The sequence below is a fragment of the Trichoplusia ni genome, chromosome 17 (assembly GCF_003590095.1).
Source record: "Trichoplusia ni isolate ovarian cell line Hi5 chromosome 17, tn1, whole genome shotgun sequence".
In the NCBI taxonomy this organism is placed as follows: Eukaryota; Metazoa; Arthropoda; class Insecta; order Lepidoptera; family Noctuidae; genus Trichoplusia; species Trichoplusia ni.
In genome coordinates, this window is record NC_039494.1 from 5,034,793 (window position 1) to 5,059,284 (window position 24,492).

The 24,492-nt window shown below is 34.1% G+C and overlaps 4 protein-coding genes across 5 annotated transcripts; 2 read left to right on the forward strand and 2 right to left on the reverse strand.

Annotated features, from left to right (window-relative positions):
- Positions 1 to 995: 995 nt before the first annotated feature.
- Positions 996 to 5,636, reverse strand: LOC113502271 (eukaryotic translation initiation factor 4E-like). Its single transcript, XM_026883767.1, has 5 exons — positions 5,515 to 5,636; positions 5,037 to 5,215; positions 2,893 to 3,070; positions 2,215 to 2,302; positions 996 to 1,861 (listed from the first exon to the last, which is right to left on the reverse strand). Exons 1-5 carry the CDS (start codon positions 5,542 to 5,544, stop codon positions 1,704 to 1,706), a joined length of 633 nt encoding a protein of 210 aa, XP_026739568.1. The 5' UTR covers positions 5,545 to 5,636; the 3' UTR covers positions 996 to 1,703.
- A 469-nt stretch (positions 5,637 to 6,105) lies between these two features.
- On the forward strand, positions 6,106 to 14,480 carry LOC113502268 (spermine synthase). The gene is made up of 7 exons (XM_026883765.1): positions 6,106 to 6,518; positions 8,669 to 8,777; positions 9,267 to 9,389; positions 9,571 to 9,657; positions 11,500 to 11,657; positions 12,425 to 12,616; positions 12,886 to 14,480. The coding sequence occupies exons 1-7, from the start codon at positions 6,237 to 6,239 to the stop codon at positions 13,051 to 13,053; spliced, it is 1,119 nt and encodes a 372-aa protein (XP_026739566.1). The 5' UTR covers positions 6,106 to 6,236; the 3' UTR covers positions 13,054 to 14,480.
- Positions 14,481 to 14,975: 495 nt separating this feature from the next.
- On the reverse strand, positions 14,976 to 17,453 carry LOC113502273 (charged multivesicular body protein 1b). 2 transcript variants are annotated; one of them, XM_026883771.1, is made up of 4 exons: positions 17,240 to 17,453; positions 16,248 to 16,492; positions 15,846 to 16,066; positions 14,976 to 15,527 (listed from the first exon to the last, which is right to left on the reverse strand). In XM_026883771.1, the coding sequence occupies exons 1-4, from the start codon at positions 17,259 to 17,261 to the stop codon at positions 15,404 to 15,406; spliced, it is 612 nt and encodes a 203-aa protein (XP_026739572.1). In that variant the 5' UTR covers positions 17,262 to 17,453; the 3' UTR covers positions 14,976 to 15,403. The 2 variants fall into 2 exon arrangements, with proteins under 2 accessions (XP_026739572.1, XP_026739573.1); XM_026883772.1 differs by lacking the exon at positions 17,240 to 17,453 and adding an exon at positions 17,076 to 17,187.
- Positions 17,454 to 17,743: 290 nt separating this feature from the next.
- On the forward strand, positions 17,744 to 23,484 carry LOC113502274 (akirin-like). The gene is made up of 5 exons (XM_026883773.1): positions 17,744 to 18,192; positions 20,463 to 20,629; positions 21,612 to 21,737; positions 22,047 to 22,131; positions 22,283 to 23,484. Exons 1-5 carry the CDS (start codon positions 18,012 to 18,014, stop codon positions 22,291 to 22,293), a joined length of 570 nt encoding a protein of 189 aa, XP_026739574.1. The 5' UTR covers positions 17,744 to 18,011; the 3' UTR covers positions 22,294 to 23,484.
- Positions 23,485 to 24,492: the final 1,008 nt, after the last annotated feature.

Genomic DNA, 24,492 nt, shown 5'->3' on the forward strand with positions numbered 1-24,492 from the left:
CAATGCTGAGGGTCGTGAGCACCTCGTGGAAACGTTGTACTGCGTATAACTATCCGCCATCTATTTCTATCTGCCGCCGAGTGGAGAGCATCATGTATTGTGGAGTTGAGTGGTGCGAATCTGATCCGTCCAACGCATCGTTTCATTACAAATTTTAATTAGAATTAGTTATTTTGTGTAAATAATAGTACATCTTTTGATCTGAAACTGACTCTTCGACTTTTTGCCAACTTTCAAGACGGTTTTCTTTTTGTTACTCCGCAATCAAATAGCTAAACAAAAATATACTTAGTTACCTTACCATAGTAGCTAGATTTAAAAATAAATTGGTAACATGCATGCTCCAACGTTAATAATGACAATACATATATCATTTGGATTCTCAAAATGCTCACCTATTAATTGCCTGTCAATTAATAAAGTTCTAAGTACAGGTATTCTATCTGAAAATATCACCAATCCACGAAGCCGCCATCAGATCACATAGACTAGTCTGGATCGGGAATGAGTCATCATCGCGCTAAGGCGTGATCTAAGGATGAACTTATGTATAGTATAACACGTGCCTATTACTTAAATTATTTAAAACTATCGATACCTTGTTCGCTTGTACCATAAAGAAAAGGAGATAGCTGGGTCTAGGTACTCAGTACGTCTAACCATAATATATGCTATGCATGTGAGCGGTGTTTGATCCCTCCAGTAGAAGCATCCAGCGGCCCCAAGACTGGTTTGCCTCCAACTTCCAAATGGGCCTGAGGCTTTTTCGAATACCCCATATACCTGACCCCTTTCTAACAAGGCCTACCCACCATCAGAGTTACCTACGAATAAAATTGTCATGTCACTTATTTTCAAACTGTATTCCAAATCTGACGTTTCCGTCGAGTTTTTTAAGCACAATGGCTAATCTTATATGCGACTTGACAGAACAGTCTTGGTCTGTTGGTCTGTGTATGTGAGTTTGCGAATGGGATGACCAAATAAAACGCTTATTAAGATTTTTTATATAAAATGGTATTTAATGTTTTATAATATACTTGCATCGTTGAAATGCTGTTACAATATGACTGACAACAGACAGAAGTGTTAACGTAATATAAGCGGTGTTTTATCAATAAAATAATTAAAGTGCTACAAGATGTAAAAATATGTTACCTTCTTTTTAATACTAAGAATTTGTTTGCCTGCAACCAACAAGTACAGTTTGACACAATAACACCAAATAGATTACAACTAATGCACAACTTTAGTACAAAAGTCAGACTTAAATTTAAAGTTTTCTATCCACAGAGGTAACATGCCGTTATTAATAGATAAATTATGTGAGACAACTCCTTAAAATCAACCTAAATATCATACTCCTGGTAGCTATTCAATGGTTAGAAAACACAACAACAATGTATGAGATAGCTTATGTATTGCTAAAACATCACGACGCTTACTTACAAATATTGTTTTAATCACGGGTCCTTTTCTCGAATTCAAAAAATCGAATTAACTGAAAAGGAGGGCAATTCGAGCGCACAATGTTGGCTGCCAAATTGACTAAAATGTAAAGTAATACCTAATGTATATGAATAATTTTAGTCAATTCGTCAAGCACGTAATAACATCTCGCCTTTCACAAACAACATTCATAAGACACTGTACCCAGCTACCCCATACGGCTGTTTAATCAGTGCACGAACTATAAATAGTAACTAAACAGTGTACAGATTCTTAGTGGCAGAACTATGTTTCACCATGGTGTCCCGATGTACTTGGAAGCCGATTTTCCCATGGATGCCGAGCTGCTCTTTAATTTTTCTGCCGATTTCGATGTTGGCGTGCTGTTTAGAAGTGTCGGCTGTCCAAACTCCTGCAATCATGATAAATTACTTTGTTAATACGACAAAAAACAAGGCCTAACGATTACATAAAGACTCGGTACTATAATTTTCAGCCATACTTTCAGTAGCAGCATAGTCGATCATTCTTTTATTCGAACAGAAAACAGGCAATACTTGATTGCAAAGTAACTCGATATCGTAATAATTAATTACATTGTGAAACTAACTTACAGGATTCTGGGTTAAATATGAACATTTATGAAATTCTTTCTGATTTTATACCAAAATTTGTGTTACTCAAAAAGCAAATCACTCATAGAGATGTAAGCATACTAAATTATATCAAATTTATATTTTAAGGAAGACACAGAAGTGAACTTACCAATTTTGTCGAGTTTTGCTCTAACGTTAACAACAGCGCCACAGATTTCGTCAGAGTGGTCGAAATTTTCGCCAATAAGCAGGAGAACCTAGAATCAAAGTTATCAAACAATTACATATTAAACACGAAAATGAATAACAAGACAATATGTATAATATAAGAAACCTTATTCGAATATACATTACTATAAAATACGTGATATATGTCTTAGATATTTATATCTTTTCGAATTGTCCAAATACAAATAATGCATTTATCTAGCGGTAATATAGCAAAAAGAAAAAAGTATATATGTTATCGTAGAATACAGTATTTACATATCACCCCTATCGTAAATTATATTCACCGGCGCCTAAAAAACATGACGTAACCATGTTTAATCTGACGTAACTGGAACTATAATATGGCAAGGTTAAATTAGCAAAAATACTCCCAAAGAATTCAAGGTAATAATAAGGCCGTTAGTTTAACTATTTCCAATGTCACATGTGTTATAGCTTTAACCTTATAAAGTTCATCAAGGAAACTCTAAGACAGCACTCACAGCTAGTTTAGATGCATAAATATAACTCCATCAAAGCTAGCATGCTAGCTAGATCACGAAATACTATAATGTCTGTTAAAGGGTAAGGATATATACATTAATAGACAAAATTTTAGAGTGATCAAAATACATACCACATCTAACCAGAAACGGTCAAGATCAGAGTTGCGTTGCTTCTTTTCGAGACTGATAAGCCACCGGCCGCCCATCTTGTTAGCGTCGTCCTCCCACATAGGACGGATGCCCTGCTTAAAGACTGCATAGTCGTGACCTTGACGCAGCTCTGAAGGCAGCTTGATGTGGTGGTACAATCTGAAACAAACAAAATACATTTTAAAATCATCTGATCATCCCCCACTGGAAAGGTTGATTGAGATAAATGCTTTTTTCAGATGGTTCTTGATTCATGCCTCTGTGTTGTAGGAACAAATGTGGTAAGCATGGTAACTGATTATAAATAAGTTAAATTAAAATTAAAATCTAAACGTTTTTATTTTAAAGAACCAGTGACTTAGTATGTATGGGACACACATGCAGTAAAATTCGTCATGTTTGGCCTTTTTATGTATGAGACAGGGCAATGATTCTTACCACTAAACCAGTAGTAGTAATAAAACAGTTTTTAATGTTTATGTGACTCGCTGTTCATCAGTGGATTGCAAGGTAATTATCACATTAGAATATAAGGACCCATTTTCTTGAACCAAGGTTAGTTGACATTACAGCATTTAAGTTCTTTGAGAAATTGTGTTAGTCAGTTACAAATTGTGGATAATGCCCATGGTTTAACTACCAACCAATGTTATATGTTAGCCCATGGACAAAACTGAATATTAGGTTTTCTTCAAATGGTAATTTTTCAATACCAACCCTCCATGAAATACTATAATAATGAGCCTAATTTAAAGTTTTAGCACTTTATAACAATCATTTAATTTCTGAATCATTTTCTTGGACTATGTGTGGATCAGGATTCTCTCCGATAGCATGGCGGTTCTGAAGGCACTGGACAACTACATCATCACATCGTCGCTGATACAAGAGTGTCACCAAGCACTTGAGCGCATTGCTGCAAGCAACATGGTGACCCTGCAATGGATAAAAGGCCACAGCAGATCCCTAGGAAACGACGCTGCTGATCAGCTGGCAAGGAGGGGATCGGACACGCGGATCTTTGGCCCCCGGCCATACCTGCCTGTGCCCTTTGGCCAGTGCAGGTCATGGCTAAGGCGACAGACTACTAACAATCACAACGATCGCTGGGCTACAGTTAACGGCTGCAGACAGTCAAGGGAGGCGGTCCCTATCCGTTCACCGAAACTGTCTCGCGGCCTGATTGGGCTAAAGCGGGTCGACTTACGAATAGTGGTGGGCTCGCTGACCGGGCACATTCCACTCAATAAACACCTTTTCACCATCAATGTTACAGATAGTCCACTATGTAGAGGCTGTCTTCAACATGAAGAATCAGCGGCACACGTGCTCCTGGAGTGCACGGGGGTCGCGGAATGCCGGGCAGGGATCCTCGGTTCACCGAGCTCCGTCACAGAAGCCTGCGAACGTCCCAGGAGACTTCTGCGCTTCTGGAGGGAGTTGGGATGGCTGGACTGACAGCCTCCCAAAGCCACCTGACGCACAATGGGCCGACTTAGAGCCTACGTGCGGAAAAAGGAGCCCATCACCAAGTACCAAGTACCAAGTGGACTATGTGTGGGCAATCAAGGAAATGGCCTAGATGAACTCGTAACTACCCAAGCACACCTATAAAAGGTTCCTAACTTAATACATAGGAGATTTAAGACTTACAAACTTTATGTTTGAGGTTGATTTAAAACTTAAATATAACTATGTATTGAATCTTGCCAATAAGTACCCCAACTAAATAAAAATAAAAAATCATAATTGACCATTATAAACACTTGTTTTGATTTTTGTCTACAGATAAAAAGGTTTATTTGAAATTGGACCGTCATTAAGATGATATACTATTAGTAAATTATTTTCTTAATTTGTATCTATAGCTACAACTTTTTATGTTTAAATTCATGTTTTCAAAATATTATATATGACATGGCAAAAATCTATATTACCCACTTTACAATATTTTATACTTGAGCTACATGCAATGATCAAACCAGAACTCAAGTGATGTAACAAATTCTTTATAACAGTATCAGCAGATGTAATGTTATCAACACAAATATAAGTCACACAGATAGTAAAGAATGCAGAGATAGTAACAGGTTTCATGGTCCAATACTGCTCTGGCAGACCTTACCTCCAGAAATCTTCCACCGTATCGAAAGTAGTTAATTCAATTAGGTTCTCCTCCCATGTCTTGTTCCTGTCATTATCATAGAACCACAGGCTCCAGGTGTTCTGAAGAGGGTGCTTGATCAGGAACTCGGGCGGGACCTCGGCATTGGTGCTGCTTTTGGTCTCTGTCGTCGCAGACCCCTTGAACACACAAGTCATTATACTTTATACTTATTCCTAACCTAAAAAAGTTATCAGGAAACTTATTGGATAAGCAAAAAACTTGTATTTAAGTATTTATATTGATTTATTACGACTTTTCAGTTATGTAAAAAGATTATATTAGCAGAAAATACTACAAACGCGAAACAAATGCAACAGTGAAAGTTAGTGCAGCCACATCAGCATTTATCTTAAAAAGTAAAGGAAGAACAATATAATGACTGCTTAATGTGGGTAGACAGTTCAAATTATATCACATATTATTGTAAAATACTCACCTCTACTTCTTCGGTATTATTTCCAGCCATGTCACAACTCACAAGAATCTCACGATGCAATTTTTTTTTACAAAAAAGAAAGACAGACGGATATAATGTTGCAATCCTTGTACCTAATGTTTTTTTCTTCATATAAAGGCATTTTTATCACTACCCGTATTTGTAACCAGACACATGGTGTGTAATAAAAAAAAACAATTTATTTACCGGTTCTATCTATCATTATAAAAATAAGCCTAACAAGAGTGTACCCAATTTAACTAAACCAGTAACAAATTTTCTCATTTTGTAAAAACAAGTTGCATATATTTTATAATGGCAACATGAAAAAATGACAAAAACAATCTCCGAGTTGCCCAGAAAAATAATACGCAAATCTTGATCCACAACTACTGTGAACTACTTAATAATTACTTACATGGAGGAACAATGCTATAAGTCCTTCTTAGACTTTAAATTAAATATACTCATACTATAACTCATAAAACTCTTACTGAACTATTCAATTGGAATTATTCGGTTCAAGAATCGATTGGGTATTTTTTAATTGGAAACACTGAACATTTTCTAATGTATATACTCTTTGGAAAACCTCAATTTGCCATTTCCTTCAATTTCAAGTCAAGAGTGGTGCCGGCTTTGCTGTACCATTTAACGATTTGCCGGTTCTTGTACCTAAATATTCTAATAGCAGACTGTGCAATCATTGAATATAGTTAAAAATGTCTGTCCACACCGTGTTATTAGATTTCTCGATCGACCCCGCCCGTCTAGCAGACGAAAATGGCCAAAAAACAATTTTTGGCCAGTTGGAAACCGTGCTGAAGGAGTATGTTCCAAATCTCGTTTTAGTTACTGAGGTAAAACTAGAAGACGGTAGCCTGAAACTCATGACCGGCAAGAAAGGCTCTACGGTATCGGTGAGACTGTTCGATCGTGGCCTCGTCACTGTAAACATTGAATATTACAAAGAGGAGAACGTAGAAGCTTTAATGACACTCAAGGTAAGCGCGCTGTGTGATATATGCGAAATATATGATAGTATAGCACTATAAGGGACCGAAGTGTTATTATATCGTAGTATACGACACACATACGACATTGTCAAGCATGCCGAATATAATCATTCAATTACGCTGAGCGATTTTGATCTCGATCAAATAAGATTGTGTAAGAAAATTTTAAATGCATAAATTGATTTTCTTAAAATTATTTTCTGTTTCATATCTAAGCTCATAGTAATCATAAAAAATGTAATTGATGATAAACATTTAATGACCACAGTCATTTATTTAGTCAAGCAGCATAAACAATAATTAAAAATAATATGCATTAAATTAGAAACTTCCATAAACTGCAATTGTTACTTGTATTTTTTTTTCTCTCAATTTGAATCATATAATACAGAGAACCAAGTGGTTGAGGTCATCATAATGTGAAGTGCTGCGGGTTCAATCCCCGTGTAGGACAAGCATATGTGCGATTCATTCATGCTTGTCCTGAGGAATGTCTTAGATTCCTTAAGAAAGAAGTTGCTTTTTGTTTAAAAAAAAAGGGGTACTTAAATCTTTCAACAAGGTTTCATAGTGAGCAACACCTATACAAGTAAAATATACAAATATTTTACTTAACATCTTAATTAGTGATAGTCAGACATGTGAAGGTTGAGCGTTTTATTTATTTTCTAGCATACTAGACTACTGGAACGTTCGCTAAGAAAGACTTTGGACTGCGGGAGGGTAAAACTTTTCCCAACAATCAAACGTGGTTATAAATTTGATGTTTACCTAACTAGTTCTGGTTAGTGATGGAATGCCAGTATTCAGTAATAAGCCTTTGTTTATTTCGTTTGATGTCATTGCCCCAGTACCAAAGTATTTTGTTTTCTTTTGCTGTTCTATATTATGATTTTTGTCAGATTCAGTGCAATTATTTAATTTATAGATTTTGATACACACTGCTGCTGTAATTTTGTCAGAAATTTGCATTATGATGTTATAGAAATTGAATGATAGTGCAAAAAGCTATGCATTTTTGTGGATTTATATAGTTTCATTTATGCAGTTTTCCTATATAAGTATAATTTATTTGACCCTGAACTTTGAAAATTGCCAAACAATTTTAATCAAAGCCCGACTATAAATCAATGAAATAATACATTCAAGAATTAATAGTTTAATGTTAAATAATTATTTTAGATAATTTTCACATTAATTTATATTTGATATAAAAATGTAAATATGTATCATCCCAATTCAGATGTAAGAACATTAATCATTCAATTGACTTCCTGTGAAAGCAATAAATTGTCAAGGAAAAAGTCTAGTTGGATAAAAAACATTCAAAATTGACAAAGTTGTCTATTGGGTTGACAATGTTACTTATAAAGAAAATTAAAAATGTACATAGTAATATGTACCCATTCATATTGCATAAATCAACTAATTCATCACTTATATTCTAAATAATACTAATTAGTTTACATGTACAATGTACATGTGCAGAAATGAGCATTTATTCATAAAAATGTTTGCATATTAGTTAAAATATACATATATTAATAATGGGACTAATTTAGTTCTTAGAACTTATTTAAAAAGTATTTAGGCATATATTTACTTATTTGTGTACATAAACATGCACTGTATATTATTACATATTTATCACTGTATGTCCTCTGTTACAAAACTTAATTAAGACATCATCACTCATTGAAGTTGCTGAGTAGACTTCCATCAAACATAAAGCTCTTCACTAGACTTTTTACAAAATACAGTTTTCTTTTTTATTTAACGGCGGATGTTTAACACCGCGGCCTACTCAGCAACCAAAATGTGTAAAAGGATACTTAGGTCTTAAGTATTTTAACTCTATGCATGTTTTCTCACGTTTTTTATGGTAACAAACATTTTAGGATAGGGTCCTACTAACATCTTGATAGATGGACCTATTCTTAAAAGTTTGTGTATTTTTTAAATTAACTTGATGTATCATTTTTCCCTACCCATACATGAATGAATGTTACTAACGAATCTTCCAGTATTTGCGATGACGCTCAACCTTATTTGGCCTTAAATTTATAAATACCAAACTGCATGTTAGACAACCTGCATTATTTTCGTTTTTCCTTCTTTATGATTTATTTTTTTAATAGTCGGCGAGGGTTATGGAAAATCAACTGAAAAAATACATCACTCTTAATAAATCTCAAGCTTATGCACCATTAAAGCGGTGCCTCTTCGGCAGGTATTACCCGACTTCAGGTAAGTGGTGTATTATTTTTGAACTTTACATTTGCTGCACATCTGTTTTATTTAGCCGGATTCATACATGGTACTTTTGTCCCAGCGATCGGCGATTATGACCCTTAATTTTACCGCTCAATTGGGCTTTGGGTTTCTGAACTATAGAATCACCGATTGCCGTTCATAAACCTATTAAACATGTAGAACTATCTCATCCTAAGTAGTATACCTATAATTTAATGATTTATTAGTTATTCCTTTGAATAATTATTGTAAATATCACCCATAATTACTTACCAGACCGTATTTTGGATACATCATCGGAATATGTAACGATCATTTCAATTGTCCATGTACCATTTGTTTGCAATAAAATTTAACCAACAATTAAAAACTGATCTGGCCTCCTTACTTCTTTATATATTGGGATAACAAAATAATGTTTAAGTTCAAACATGAAAATTTTTAAACTTGTTGTCAGCAATTAAACGTGTCGTTGATTTTCAGATGAACGTCTTCTTGAATATGATATCGATGCCGTTGTATTCGATGAACAGTCTCCGTTCCAAAGAGTCCAGATCGTCCATTCTAAAACCCTTGGCAACATGTTGGTGCTAGATGACTTACAAAGTAAGATTATGAACATAATGTTGAGCAGACGATTGGTGGTTTGGTTCCCGGATAGGTCTCATTCAAGTTGGCAAGCAATGGCCATGAACGGTCTATCTGTTCGATCACGAATTTAACGTCGTCTACTCAACGTCTGAAGTGTTGTTTATAAGATGTACTAACGAAATTTTATTTATTGCAGACATTTCTGAGGCTGATCTTATATACACTGAAACTCTCATGCAGAGAGGCAAGGAGAATTACGAAGGCAAAGAAATTGTGATTTTAGGTAAGAATTTTACACTTTACTTAAATATAGACCGTTGTTTGACATTGACGTAACTGAAGTATCGCTTTTTAACCAATTCCCGCCATATTGGGATTATAACAGTTTGTATGCATGTATCAAGGCTTGTTAACCCTTTGACTCGGGCCACTCACATTAAATTGATACTCAGACGCCAATCAATAAATTGACACGTCTTGTAACATTGTAACAAACGTAGGTTGGATTCAAAGAGTATTTTTGTAGGAACATAGAATTTAAATGGGGTGTGCGGCAAATGCTAATTTTGGAATTATAGATTCTCCTATGTAGGTAGACTAGGTAGGTAGTTACATAACAGTACAACTTGCCGCTAATACATTCACATACCTTGGAGCAATGAAATGGTTTATCGTCTAAAGAACCTCTGAATTATGATTTTAAAGTCTATTTTTGGTGACACGTATTCAGGGTGTTCGTCTCAAGGCAGGTTGTAGGTTGTACATGCTATAAAAAAAATTGTGTGGCAGGAAGCGATGGCAAATGACCTTCCCAATGGGCCTATTCAATTTCGAAAAGGATACACAGTACACTTTACTGTACTCAGTATACTTTTTGTGTAGATTATCTACTTGGTTTTGATCTTGAGATCTTTAGAGCATTGTCGAAATATACTAAACGGGTTTTATGTTTTTTTATGAACTGTTTAGGTACGTCTATAATACTATACATAAAGGGAGGGGAAAGTATACATAATGGAACGGTTACAAAACTACAAAAAGAATTTTGTCAAAGGCAACTTAAATCTGTTCAAAGAGCTCTCCCTTGAAACCCTTACAAAGAGATGGAATAAAAGGAGGATTATTTTAACCGCCTCTTTTATATAGGTAAACATTGAATAGAATCCTTTAAAGAAGGGGAAAATTCCGGTTTCCAATAATCGAGACAATAAGAATATAACATAGGGGACATGGTTAAAAATCGTGTATGTAAATAAAGAATATATTCGTCTATGTAGATGAGAATCTTTAATGCTTTACAAGGCCAAAACATTGCAGAAATGAGGATAAGTGGTAACTAAATACGAAGAGTAAATAATATCGCGTGTTTCGTGCTGCCAGTGTTCACTGTTTTATCTAAATGATTTAATGTCTACACCGGTAAAAGCAAATAATGTCGTAAGATAAACTGGAAAGTTATATCGTAAGCTGTAATTTCCTATACTTCTTTGAATTGTACACGATTCTATTGTTAATATATTTTGAATGTGCCAAATTATTTTCTACCCAGTGATTAACGAGGTTTTATGGAGACACTGCCAGAATACACTGCTTCTAAACTTCTTATTATCACTATGTGGACTTTCTGTTTGGACTTTAATGAAGTAGTAGTAGTATTAGAAACACTCTTCAAGAGCTTTCATGCACACCATCTGGGTAACAACTCGACATCAACACAAACTATCGACAAAGTATTCAGAGGCTTGATGACTGAACTTGAAAGTCTGTCAAATCAAAAGGAGTTCTTGAAGGTCAAATTACATTGGACAGAACCTAGTTTTTCCACCCTTCACGGCTTCCTAAGTGCTTTATGAGTACGGTTGTCGTTTATATTACTTTTCAAATACCGGCCAATTGGAATGGAAATGAAATCATAAATTAATTCAAGAAAACAATAGAATATTCCTTAAAAAAAAGAATTTGCTCTGATTTTTAAGTAAGTTAGACTAAGAAGACTATGACGCGATCTGTCCTAACTGTTATAATAACGGAGATTAACTTCAAACTTTCGCTTTTCTGCACCCGTAAAATCTATCCTCACATTCCTAACTTTAATATTAGCTTACAAGGTACTAATTGTTTCAAGGTGGCGGCGACGGTGCTTTATTATATGAACTGCTGAAGGAGAAACCTAAATACGTTTGGATGTTAGAGATTGACGAAGTCGTGATGACCGCCTGTAACAAATATCTGCGGTCCATTTGCGGGGACGTGCTCGAGAGAAAAAAGGGCCCCAATTATGAAGTAATGACATGATTTATTTGTACTTGTGATGTCCCTTTTTATGTTATAGTAACTTAAAATATCCCTGAAAAATATTTGAATTTCATTAGGTGTTCAAAATGTTATGTCTTATGCTTGAAATTCTGATGTAATTCACATTTTGCCTAATGTCATCGTAAGAACCTCTTTCATTCAAAACTGCAGCATTTAATTTACTTCTATTTCTAATTTGTAGGCTAATGTATAACCTACTGATATATTTTAACTGCTCTCGAAATGTGTAATTATACCACACTATAGTACCAAATGTCTGGTCTATATAAAGCTTTTGCGTAACACCGGTATTGCACGCGACGCGCCAAAAATCTGTCACTGGTCGGGTAAATTTGTGAATAAACTGAAATTATTTATAATTCACCTTTCATACTTATTATGTGGATAAAAAGGTTATCTTGATCTTAAAACTCAAATACAGCTTTTAGGAAAGTATTTCCGAATACAGTTTACCCTTTGACAACTTTCCTTGGCAATTTCGGCCGGTTTAAGTGTTTCCAAGGTCAGCACTCTTTCTCAATGAGTCCGTTGCAATTTGTCATTTATTTGGTCAACGTCACCAACGTCAACGTTTTCAAATGGCAAGTCAATTGACAATCGTTGATCCTGTTAACAGCCATGAGAAGCTGGTATTTGATTTTTGTGACCCCCCAACTATCTGTAAACAGCTAACATGAAAAAAAAATAGTACCTAAACCTTTAGAAATGAAGATAATAATCGCTTGCATTTCCAGGTGATCGTTGAAGACTGCATGCTGACAGTCAACAAATTCATTACTGAGGGGAAGAAGGTTGACTATGTGTTTGGCGATCTGACCGACATTCCGATCTCGGAGTCCGCCTGCGGTGAACTGTGGGAGTTCATGATCACTATACTGAACGCCTCCTTCAAGATCCTGAAGCCCAACGGGAAGTTTATGACACACGTATGTAGACTTTTTGGTCAAATGTAAATTTTGGGTAACCATGGCGACGATTCTAACGTTGGAATTACGATTTAATTTTTAAACAAATGCAATGCAGTCGCATTTCAATTACCAAAGGAAAAAATTTGCTGTACTTTCTATCTTACTCTAGTGTAAAGGCTTTTCGGCTGTCTTTAAATATCTTTGTATGGACTTATTTTTTTGTCTAACTTGCCTTTATTGTAGATAATCTCAACACTACTTTTAAATTCACCACAATAATGTTTCAGGGCAATGGTGCAACCTCTCCCGAATCTCTTGAACTTTACGAGCAGGAGCTGGCCAAGCTGAAACCTCCTGTCAAGTACACGAAGAGTAGAGCCTTCGTGCCATCGTTCTTGGAAGACTGGTTCTTCTATCACATATCTTTCAAAACCACCGACAACGGAGACGCTTAACACCATACCAAAGATTTAGGCCGAGATTTATTGTGATTACATTCTAATTCACTGTAAAGTCCGTATACATATTCATGTGTATTATTTCTATTCCGAATAAATAATATCGATTTCGACTTCTTACTGATAACTATACACTAATATGTATAGCACCAAACCTTTGAAGTTACCAATGCTGGTTGGACCGCGTCAGTCGCATCTGCGCTGCACAGACCTCTAATTATCGTCTCCATCTCAAACTCATCTTCGATATCTAGGATAGAGGAATAACCATCATTAAGATAAAATGCATCAGACAGCGTTAACCAACGTCTTCTTTTGATTTTATCTGGTCTGCGTAAGTAGAGAAAAAAAAACTTTATTTTCCTCAGCTAGAATACTTAGGCTGAATATCCATTAATCTATGCCCAACAACAGGATCTTTAAATCTCGGCCTATATTCACCTTTCTACTAAGTCACATAATTGCCATTAGATTCACATAGTTTGACACAATCCGTCGTTCGACACAGATTTTATTCATAATACGTACACATTCTTCTAATAAAGCCTTCTTCAGTATTTACTATAAAACTTGATATTTTTCCACCTTTTTCTACACTTTCTAAGTCCTTGTATTTACTTATAGCTGTCTAGTCTATCTTATTACTTTCTAGTTATGATTTTCTGTAAGAAAAATACGTAAAAAAGTTACTTGATTAGTTAAGGGAAAATGTTGTTTTGTTTGATAATATAGCTACCAACAGTAGCATAAGAGCTTATTAAAAACTTTAATGTTCATTCTCAATTATATCACTCTTGTCTACATAAAAACTCGCAAGATTTTGATCGAAGATTCATGTTCGGTATATTTTAAATTTTATTAGTATATAATTTGACATCACATAAATGTTCCTTCTACTTATTTACAATTAATTAAGATATCACTCGTTACTTCAAGCTTGCTATATTCTTTTTACATTCTGCTGTATACACATATGTTTTAAATGTGTAATCGCCATAGTTTCCTCCAAAGATGTGTTCAATATTGAATGTGTACGAAAAGAAGCCTCCAAAGATGATTTCAGTTCAAATAAAAGGTGTTACATGAGCATACAACAGTATTGTGGCTAGTCCGTTAGGATAACGCCGGTCTTTATATAACTAGCTGTAAGGGGTACATTTAAGTGATTTTATTGCTAAGTTCTCTTGTTCAAGGCGATGTGATCGCCATCAAGGCATAACTAAAAAGTATTATTTCGCTGTTTTGTGTATTAAACTAACATTTTGTTTAATAAGTTTCTCTTTTACATAGTAATTTTGTGAGAGTTTTAATTTTATTTTAAGATTGTTGTACGATTTATTTCTCGTGAATATTTCGGTAATACCCGAATAGTTCCCGGTATTGTTCCTTTAATTGTTTTATGAATAATAAAAGTTTTAAAAGTACACTGCTTTTAATTATTTTTATCCTATATTATATTATACCTTTAATGAGGAGGGGACTCCTTCCATTAACTATTGATGAAAAATAATAGATGCTATTCTTTGGCTAGTGACTTCGTTCATTCCCCTACTCCACACCGTTTATTTATATCAACTCAAAAATAAAAACAAGAACATATAATCATAACTTTATAAAGATAATTTACAAAAAAATACAAGACATTTATATTTTACCTTAATTAATATGCAAGTTTTTATATTTTGTGATCACAGTATAATAGCATATTTGGAAATGGCGCGAAAACAAGAAATTCATTATTGTTAAGAGATGTTTGAATTATAATATCTGCAATATTGATTGCTGAGACCTAAATAAGTCAACCTTGTAATATTTGCAACAGAAATAGTAATTATTGTCGAAGTTAACTTAGACCCACATACTCATTTGCAAGGGAATGTTATGCAGAAAAATTATGCTGAAATAGCTTTGTAAAGATCTTTTTTGAGTATTAATATTTGAGAAAACATCCGCCGACTCGCATTCACAATTGCATCTTAATCTCCTTTATAGTTAAGATAAAACTTGCCAACATCATAGAGTAAACTATAATTGCTGAAATCGTACCGTAATCTTTATCGTAGACTTAATATTTTTAATTTCCGAATAGCGCTTGTGAAAAAAATCACGAAATAGTAAATACATAATCGTTATTTACTCCTGGTAATCAATTTTCCTGCTCACTGGTTAATAAGACAGTATGGCTCAAATATATTAGCGGTATTAGCAATAATGCTTTGTACTTAACCCTGCACCAACTTGTTAGCAAAACATTTTCCTTACAACGAATATGTTATTTAGGTCTTCAACAGTTGAGGATAGTGCATACAACATAATGACACGTAACGTATATCTGTACAACGCTATGTTATTCGGCCTGTCGTAATCTCGCGAGTCTCTGCGTGAGCTCGTCTTGTTCCTGCGACACGACGGTGGCGGTGCCCACTGATGTACTGGGGACCCCGGACGGCAGCTCCATGTTGAGTTCCAATCTGAAAGAAATTTTAACAATACTTATACTCGTGAAAATTAAACAATCAGCACTCTGCATCTATTTATCTACTGTTGCCTATGCAATACTTAAACTTAAATATAACGAATTTACAACTTTGACAATGTACCAATGGCTCATCCATAATTTATTTAGATACTAATATGTTTTATTCCATTGTAAGTAATTATTGAATAGTTAGACAGAACAATTTGAAAAATCGTATGATATCATAGTTCAGTCTTTGCATCCACAAATGTTTCATTATACCATTAACCTTATTAAAGTGGGTAAACAAATCGAGAAAGATAAAACGTACCCTGCTTCATCAGCAACTTGCTGCAATAGATTGTCGACATCTCCCTGTGGTACTGTGGTTGTCGTTGTTTGTGACATCGCGTTCTCCATGTATGACGACTGGACATCCAGATCTTCGAATTGGCTCTCGAACTTGTCCATAAGTGTTGATATCTTTTCCAGGTTCATTGATTTCATTGCCGCGTCCATCGCTTTTACTACACCCGCCATGGAATTTGTTACCTGAAATAACATCAATTTTTTTTTCAATTTGGCAACTATGTACAAAAAAAATCCGCATAGTATATTTGGTCTTAAAATTGAGTAGTCCACGGTTTTTCCAAGAAATAATAATGTCCATTTTTTTTTTTCATTATGGGAAAGTGTTTTATGATAGATATAAAAATTTTTATTGCTAACTGACCTTTCTAGTTGTGAGTGCTGTTTGTACTCTGCTGGACACTGCATCCACTCTCGCTGACATCCTCAGGTAGTTGAGAGCTTGATTCTTCTGCCGTATAGCATTCTCTGCATGTATCCGCGCTCCTTCCAAGTTGCCTTTCTGTATCGCCTTCTTGGCTTTCTCTTTCTCCAACTTTTCTTCTTTCTCACATTTTTTTGAGTTCCTCTCTAACTCTTTTACAGCAAATTTTAAATTAAAGAGGTGTTCTGATTGTTGGGAGTTAAGGAATACAGTGTAAATAAATCAGCCATTACAATTTAAGCAACATGAATCCTGTTCTTAATTAAATATGTAAGTAACAAAGCTAAATATAAATAAAGCAATGCATCGCACAATGCAGGAGGCAGTTTCATCAAAAGTGCTGCAATTAGTAAAACCTGTTACTCAATATAAAAAACCCTAATATAGCTTGATGAGTCACTTGTATATTCTTTGTAACACTAGATATTTATCAGCTTTGAAAACATTGAGATTATAATTGGCTTTATTTACTTTGTGATAAAATATGAAATGATATTCTGATGGTTGTATTGCTCTAGGAAGGATAGTAATATAATTCAGTATGATATTCGTTCATGCTTTTAGGAGAGTTAATACAAATTATAATAGAATTCTAACAGTGATGAGTGTCCTTGATGTTTTGGTAGGTAGTTAAATGGATTGACGATTCAGTTTGAGTGAGTAAAACATTGAGATAAACAATATGGAATGTACAAAAACTGTACGTCCAGATACTTATATTTCTACAAACTTGAATAAATATGTCAATAACGTAAGGTGGGGAAATACCATTAATCGGATCCATAGATGTTTCATACTTCTTTTTCTTCGTGATCGCCTTATGGGTATTGGTAGAAATACATTCCTCTTAAAAATTAAACGTAGAATTTTTGTTCTGCATGTTTACATAGACGAAAGATGTCAAAAACTTTCGAAACTTTAAAAAAGGATACTTTCCATAGCGGATGACGACATTTCGTTCCCCAGTTTGACGGCTTATAAAAAACTTTAAACACAAAAACGATAAAGGTGCGTGGACCTTTGAGTTTAGCACTAGGCACAGCCTAAAGTAACAACGAACAAGGAGTTGGAAATAATTATTTGTAATATGAATGACTCACGGTCAGTCAAAACAATTTTCGCTTATCTCTAGTCGAACTGTCAAACTGATTATGACATTAACTATTTTCTAGAGTAGAGCAACATTTAGAACAACTTTCTTATCATTGGACAAGTTAGCAACGATTTTTGACCAAACATGAAGAAAAAACAACAAATTATGGAAACAAAAAGGGTTTTATGAAATTTTCCCATATTTCATTATTAAATCTACAAATTGCGTTTTTAGTCAGTTATTCCTGGCCGATATTCTCACACCGTTCAATGAGCGTCTGCATAACCAATTGTTTATGGTCTATTATTTTAGAAAGTTGGTGCAACTGTTTATAACAACAAAACGTCAAAATAAAATTGAATTGTGTGAAAAGTGTTCGCTGCCGGATTTTATTTGGAAGTGAGAGAATCGGAGAGCGTCAAATAAATAATCTTTAATATTTGTAGAAATCCTTTAAGAAAATAATTTAGAAATAAATATATTTAAATTGTAGTGCTTCCTTTCTTTAAGTTTTAATATTATTTTCGATTTTTGCTTAGTTTGTGACAAAAGCAGAAATTCCAAACATAGTATCGGATAAGTAGAGGACATTCGCTGGGCGTAAAAAGAAAATGGCGTGTGCTACTCTCAAAAGAAATTTGGACTGGGAGTCCATGGCCCAAATGCCAGCTAAGAGGCGACGATGCTCGCCATTTGCAGCCAGTTCAAGTACAAGTCCTGGAATTAAGGTGAATGAAAGCAGACCATCGTCATTTGGAGAATCCGTTATTGCACCTGCGAAACTGACCCCAGGTTTGTTTATTTTTTTTATTTATGACTTGGAATGGGTACGAAGCCTCCGCTAGGGTTTTTAATTGATATTAGTATGAATTTATACATTATTTGTATATTTATTACAGCTGTATTATCTAACGCCATTGTTTCCACTGCATCATGAATATTTTTATCGCGTTAGAGCGAGATGAGTGATGCATGAAGACTACTGCGTGGATTTTTTCATGTCCTTTTGTTGGTTTTTGTGTTTAATCCCCTGCTCCCAAGTCTTTGTAGCGTTAAATCGTGGGTTAGTTTTTACTGCAACCCAAGTTTTTTGTCGAACATATGCAGTTCAAGCAATTCCAAACTGCATACTCAGCTTAAATATGCATGTTTCATTTTAACAAACGTTAATAATTACTAATTGACTGCATGACTAGACATATTCAAACTTTGCAAATAATTGCCTATGTAAGCTGTTTTATTTGAATGTTGACATCAATTATTGCATATTCATTGCAAAACATAATTTCGATTCTTAGTTCACTTTGTTGTAGTCAGAATTTACACTTGTATTACTGTTTAGATTTTATCATGAAGGTTATAATGTTGAGGTCTTGTATTTATAATTCTCTTTGTACCTTTGTAACAAAAACATTTCTGAAGAGGAAACTTACTGGTTGGAATAAAAAAGAATTACTTAATAAACTAACAAATGATGAAAATAAAATTAGCATGCCAACAAAAATATACCAATTTGTTATATTATATATTCATAATGGTATTTATCAGCTTTTTATAAATGCAGCTAAGCTCAAAGATAGAACACATTTTACACAGCTGAAGAACATGCTAAATAAATAACAGCTGGCAGTTTCTAACAATGGAAACATATTTCTTTGTGCAGTTTAATTTAATGCATTTATAGTCTAAATGAAACAAATTAAGGCAAAAGAGTGTCATGGTCTCATTAACAGTAACTCATTTAGATTTAATTAAGGTCTATGCAATTATCTAAAGTCACTTGATCTTATAAATTTGATATTTTGTGGTATTTTTGTTGCTTAGCAACTGACACTAAACAAAAAAAGGTCCTTCAGGTACCATCCTTGTCTTTTTTTGTCAGTTACACATTTGATTTTAAATTGTTTCATTGTTGACAGCTGTAAACTGTCTGTCTGTTACTTGTATGAATGTCATGCATAAGGTTTAGCTTATTTATATAAATTAACTATTAGTTTTACTTCTTTCTTATTTCTCTTAATATATATTACTATTTATACTGCTTCTGATCTTTATATACTGGAATTTAATAGGTCTCAAGTATTTTATAAGTTTGGTTGGTGTGAGTTTAATGACTGATATATTTTCATTTTTTACATATCTAAACCATAAAAGGACCTTTACAAGAGAGAAATAATAAAATGTGTATAAAATAATACATAAAAATTATAGATTAATTTAGTTACTAATCTGTACAAAACTCTTTACTTATTAATTGTTATGAACTTATAGAAAAAACAATTAGTTCTGGATTAACGGAATTAATTTAGATTATGTAGATAAAAGAATGTGATGGAATGTCAATTGTACATATTGTTTAGTAAGGCAATTTCTTTAAACAAAATGAACCAAACAATGTTAGTAAACTAATCATTTTAGTTGACTTCCAACTTGTCACAAATACTTGGTGGTTATAAAATAACTAAAGTTGGGGCAAATAAACAACCAATATTTTTTCTTTGATTTATAGACCAATTCTGGATAGTACATGCAATGCATGACAAGCATGGGCTGAGTTGATTAAAAAACAAACAAAATCTACTGAAATGACATTATTATTGGCATGAAAACATTATTTATTCTTTTGATTATACATTATTACTATAGGAGTAATACAGTAGGAGCAGGCACATCAGAAGTTGACTCTTTAGTTGATGATGAAAATATTTTAACCATCTTTGATATGAGATTATATTGAATTTCACCTATATATTCTAATCATTCTAATGCTAATTCGGGAAAGCATTGATTATGCACATAACACAAATACCATGACTCAAAGTTTAAATGTTAAATAATGGTGATAAAATCACATACCTAAGTACATTCTCACATACCTGGTGTAAAAAGCTTATTTCAATTCAATAATTTATTTCAGACTTATTTTCAGTCCATATAGTGTTAGTAATACATAAAAGATAATGTACGTAATTTATTTTCTACTAACAATGAAATGGGAAGAACAAAAAATAAATTGTCTATCAAATTGACAAACTTAACACGATACTTTAAACTGTCGACAGAACGCGTAGCACAAGAGGTCTGGGACGAGTTCAAGCGCCTGCAGCGTCGCGGTCAGCTCCAGCTCAACAACACGTCCTGCTCGACGTCAAGTGGCTCCGAGGGTGACTGCTCACCGCCGCACCACACACAGAAGATTCGCCACCGTGCACTCTTCACTTTCAAACAAGTATGTTCTGTTAAAATGAATAGTTAAATATAATTTTTGCTTCTATATGCAAATAATTCCCCTGTTTCACAAAAAATGGGGAACGGTTTTACAAACGACTTATGAGGTATGAAACTCTCGTAAAGGTAATTGGCTATAATGGTTATGTCGCTAATTATTCGAGGGTTCCATACTTGATGACTAAAAATGGAACCATATTACTGAGGGTTTGCTGTCTTTCCATCATTAGCCTGTATCTGTATAACCATTATAGCTGAAAGGTTTAAATTTTCACAGATGATGTATTTCTGCTACTGTTATAAAAAGAAAAAGTAAAAATTATGATCCAGGTTAAACTATTATTTTTATTGTTATTGTCATAGCTTAAATTTATTTGTCATCTAACTAATTAGTTTATCTTTAGGCATTCATACAAAACCTTCAGTGTCGTGAGTCCGATTCGCACACTGGTTTTATTTAAATAGGAAATGCTGAGTTTAAAAATGAAAGGTCTATAAACCAATGCAAAACAGCACGAAATATTATTAAATCAATAGTACTGAAATATACCAAAATTATTTATTTAATACTTACCACCAGCCCCTGCTTCGCACGCACAAATTTACTATCTAGAAAATTGGTTGTCATGAGTCAACCCTTAAACATTGCGACAATATTTTGATCTACCTCGTAGGGTAAAAAAATATTAAAATACTCAAAAATATAAACATTTCTCCACTATTTAATGAATGTTTGTTATTATACATATAAACCTTCCTCTTCAATCAATCCATACATAGGGATATAGGGACAGAGAAAATGACTTTGTTTTATACTATGTAGTGACGTGTTTATACAAAAAGCTATACCCAAGAGTTTTATCATTTTTAAGAATCTTAACAAAGACAAAGTGTAAAACAAAAGTGGAGAAGGGTTAAAGAAGTGGTTAATATGTTAACATATATTTGAAACAATGATAATAATGAATATTGCATGTTACCAGGTGCGCATGATCTGCGAGCGAATGCTCCGCGAGCAGGAGGTGGCACTGCGGAGCGAGTACGAGACCGCGCTCAGCACCAAGCTTGCCGAACAGTACGAGGCCTTCGTACGCTTCAATCTGGACCAGGTACTGAGTCAGCATAACTGAGTCTTGAGTACTGTTATAAGTTAGGCTATTTGCAGCATATAGTCAGTAAAAGTAGATGTAAATAGTTGGTTGGGCATTTGAATGTTCAGATAATGTACATATTGAAAAAAACAGAAAATATGACCTATAATCAAAGTTAACAATGCAGCTAATCAATACATGTCAGATGGTTTTTATTTTGATTCTATTTATTTTCACAAAGAAGTTTTTATTTTGTATATTGGTCCCACATTAATCCACCCATGCCCATGCCCTCCTGGCCCGTGACTAAGCAGCCGTTCCCCGCAGGTGCAGCGCCGGCCCCCGCCCGCCACGTGTATGCCGCTCGGCATGGATGCAGAGCACCACATGCACCAGGACCTTGTCCCCAGTTGTGAGTATAGTTTCTGCCATATTACAAATTACATTAAAACTGCCTACTAAATAATTCTGTTTCAGTTCTTTCTTTCTCCATATATCGTAATAGACTTTAAAACTGTCGAAAAAAAAATCTGTATAATAATATAAAATATTTATGCTTTCAGATCTGTCCTAATGTGAAAGGCGTCGGCTATGCGGTATAATACTGCAAATATATCAAGACAAACATATTTTGGTATATGTGAATATTATATGCGGGAGTAAAGTATCCTAATGAATCAAGACATTGTGATTGCTCGTGGAATCTGACGCTAGCTAATATTGCGAAACATTTTTCATTTGAACAGTACAGTATTATTGTACGCTGATAGATGCAGTTCTCCCACCCCATTTTGTTTTGTTTCAGTTCGGATTAAATGCCAATAGACCTACAAGTTCGCAATATTGCCCGCGTAAGATTCCACAGCTTAGTTCATGCCACATACACATAATTAGCTTTTAATGCTTTAGGTAAGGTACGCTGGATAATTGTGTTCATAGACTGAGGATCGACGACTTGTGGCCAGACTTGACACTTATTTTAGTTCTGGCCCATAATTGTATTGGAAAACGGGTTTGTTAACAGAATTATGTCAAAACAGTAAAGCCAACTATACATTTGTATTTTGTATATTTTCTAAAGTAATGTTACAGAACCTGTAGTTTACATATTATAACACGAGTAATAAATTCACTCAGAGTGCCTCTTAATCATTTTCCTCGAAAGTGCGAATTAGTTAGCCATAATTTTTTTGATTGACGATTATTTTTACTGTACTTTTCTTTATAGTGTTGTCGAATTATAGTTGTAGTTCGTAAATTATATTTGATTGTATGTTAGGGCGCGTTGATCCCCGCCCATAGCTCTTATGAGATGGCCTCTTGTATCAAACAGTTTGGTATACCTTTAGTAATCTATATACGATGTATTCTTATCTATAATGGCTATCTCTAGCCAAATCATATTTAACTACTACTGAACTTATTTCCTCGAAATTAACTCACTGATACATGGCTTTTAGAGAATGATTAATTAGCTTTATTTAAATTTTTAAGTTATTTTTTTCTCAGTAATGTATTTGATGAAACTGCGACGATGTTGACGGACACTGTAGCCGAGAATACTGTGTTCGGCTAAACATTATTGGGTTTGTTTTATAATAATTGTTTAGTTAGTAACTTTTTATTGAATACAAAAAACGATATTTGTTACCAAGCATTATTCAATAAAAATTAGGATAGGACTTTTTTTAAATTGTATTATCAGCTCTTTATTGTAGGTTATTGGCGATTAAGAACTGAAAATAAATTAGCTAAACACCCATAATTGGAATTTTATTGCTTTTCCCATGTTGTTTAGTTCTAGATTATGTGTGAGAAGTGCTTAAAATGAAGCCTAAAGAAGATTCCTTATTTCTGAGCAACAATGCAACTAATCTCCGCAGTGGTGGAGTGGTAAGTAGTCAGAATTAAACGTAACAACAAGGACCGATATCGCGATTACAAAGAAATTCGGTTCGAGCACTACGACCCGTATTTTTGGAACATGTCAATGGCGCATACGTCGTAGATACCATACAGATTACGCATTAACAAAATGATAATTATGAAGTTCGTGATAACTTGAGGTCAAATGTTACTTAGTGCTGTACTAAAGTTGCCGATAAATTAATACATAACGGTGTAACGGACCTGGTGTATTTTGAAATTCGATTCCTAGATTCATACGCGATGGAGATGGATGCTATTGAGGAAATGGCTTCGACCATAACAATACTTCTACAACAAAATTCTTTTCCGTTTAGTTGCAAGACAAAACTGGTTCTGAAAACCGTGCGTGGGTGTATTTGGTTGATACTCTTTTATTAAATTCTTGTCCTACTTTAAGTACTAAAAAGATGATTGGTACTGATTTGGTACTTTTTCTACATACTTTGAGTTGTGTTAGGGAGTGTCGTTGAGTTAGATAGCATGGTTTCTGACCTTTAAGAATAGTTTTTCTTACGATGCACCTTCACGGCTTTTAACAGTCTTCTATAAAGAATACAAAAGTTGAAAAGATGTTTCAGTTAGCTTATATTCATAATATTAAAAATGTATCTATCCTAGACCCTCTCAAAGGTAAATAAATAATTCACAAACAATTATTATTCTAGCAGTATATTTAAATGAATGACTTTTGATTTTTATTAATTGATTATATTTAATAAAAAAAAATGATAGAAAGTAAGGTTTCGTTCCTCTTCAATAGTTTGGGTTCTAGACATTTTAGTATGGGATTGGCCACAGACATATTTCAGTGGTTTGTTTCCTGTACTTATTTAATCTCTGGTAA

Excerpts from the sequence above, each read along its gene's own strand:
- LOC113502271 (XM_026883767.1), bottom strand. The coding sequence starts at position 5,544 with ATGGCTGGAAATAATACCGAAGAAGTAGAG. Across the intron at positions 5,216-5,514 it reads ATAATACCGAAGAAGTAGAG|GGGTCTGCGACGACAGAGAC; the intron begins GTGAGTATTTTA and ends TGTGTGTTCAAG. Across the intron at positions 1,862-2,214 it reads AGCAAAACTCGACAAAATTG|GAGTTTGGACAGCCGACACT; the intron begins GTAAGTTCACTT and ends TCATGATTGCAG.
- LOC113502268 (XM_026883765.1), top strand. The coding sequence starts at position 6,237 with ATGTCTGTCCACACCGTGTTATTAGATTTCTCGATCGACCCCGCCCGT. Across the intron at positions 9,390-9,570 it reads GGTGCTAGATGACTTACAAA|ACATTTCTGAGGCTGATCTT; the intron begins GTAAGATTATGA and ends TATTTATTGCAG. Across the intron at positions 11,658-12,424 it reads AAAAGGGCCCCAATTATGAA|GTGATCGTTGAAGACTGCAT; the intron begins GTAATGACATGA and ends TTGCATTTCCAG.
- LOC113502273 (XM_026883771.1), bottom strand. The coding sequence starts at position 17,261 with ATGTCGTCATCCGCTATGGAAA. Across the intron at positions 16,067-16,247 it reads CAGCACTCACAACTAGAAAG|GTAACAAATTCCATGGCGGG; the intron begins GTCAGTTAGCAA and ends ATGTTATTTCAG. Across the intron at positions 15,528-15,845 it reads CAAGTTGCTGATGAAGCAGG|ATTGGAACTCAACATGGAGC; the intron begins GTACGTTTTATC and ends AATTTCTTTCAG.
- LOC113502274 (XM_026883773.1), top strand. The coding sequence starts at position 18,012 with ATGGCGTGTGCTACTCTCAAAAGAAATTTGGACTGGGAGTCCATGGCC. Across the intron at positions 18,193-20,462 it reads ACCTGCGAAACTGACCCCAG|AACGCGTAGCACAAGAGGTC; the intron begins GTTTGTTTATTT and ends AACTGTCGACAG. Across the intron at positions 21,738-22,046 it reads TACGCTTCAATCTGGACCAG|GTGCAGCGCCGGCCCCCGCC; the intron begins GTACTGAGTCAG and ends CGTTCCCCGCAG.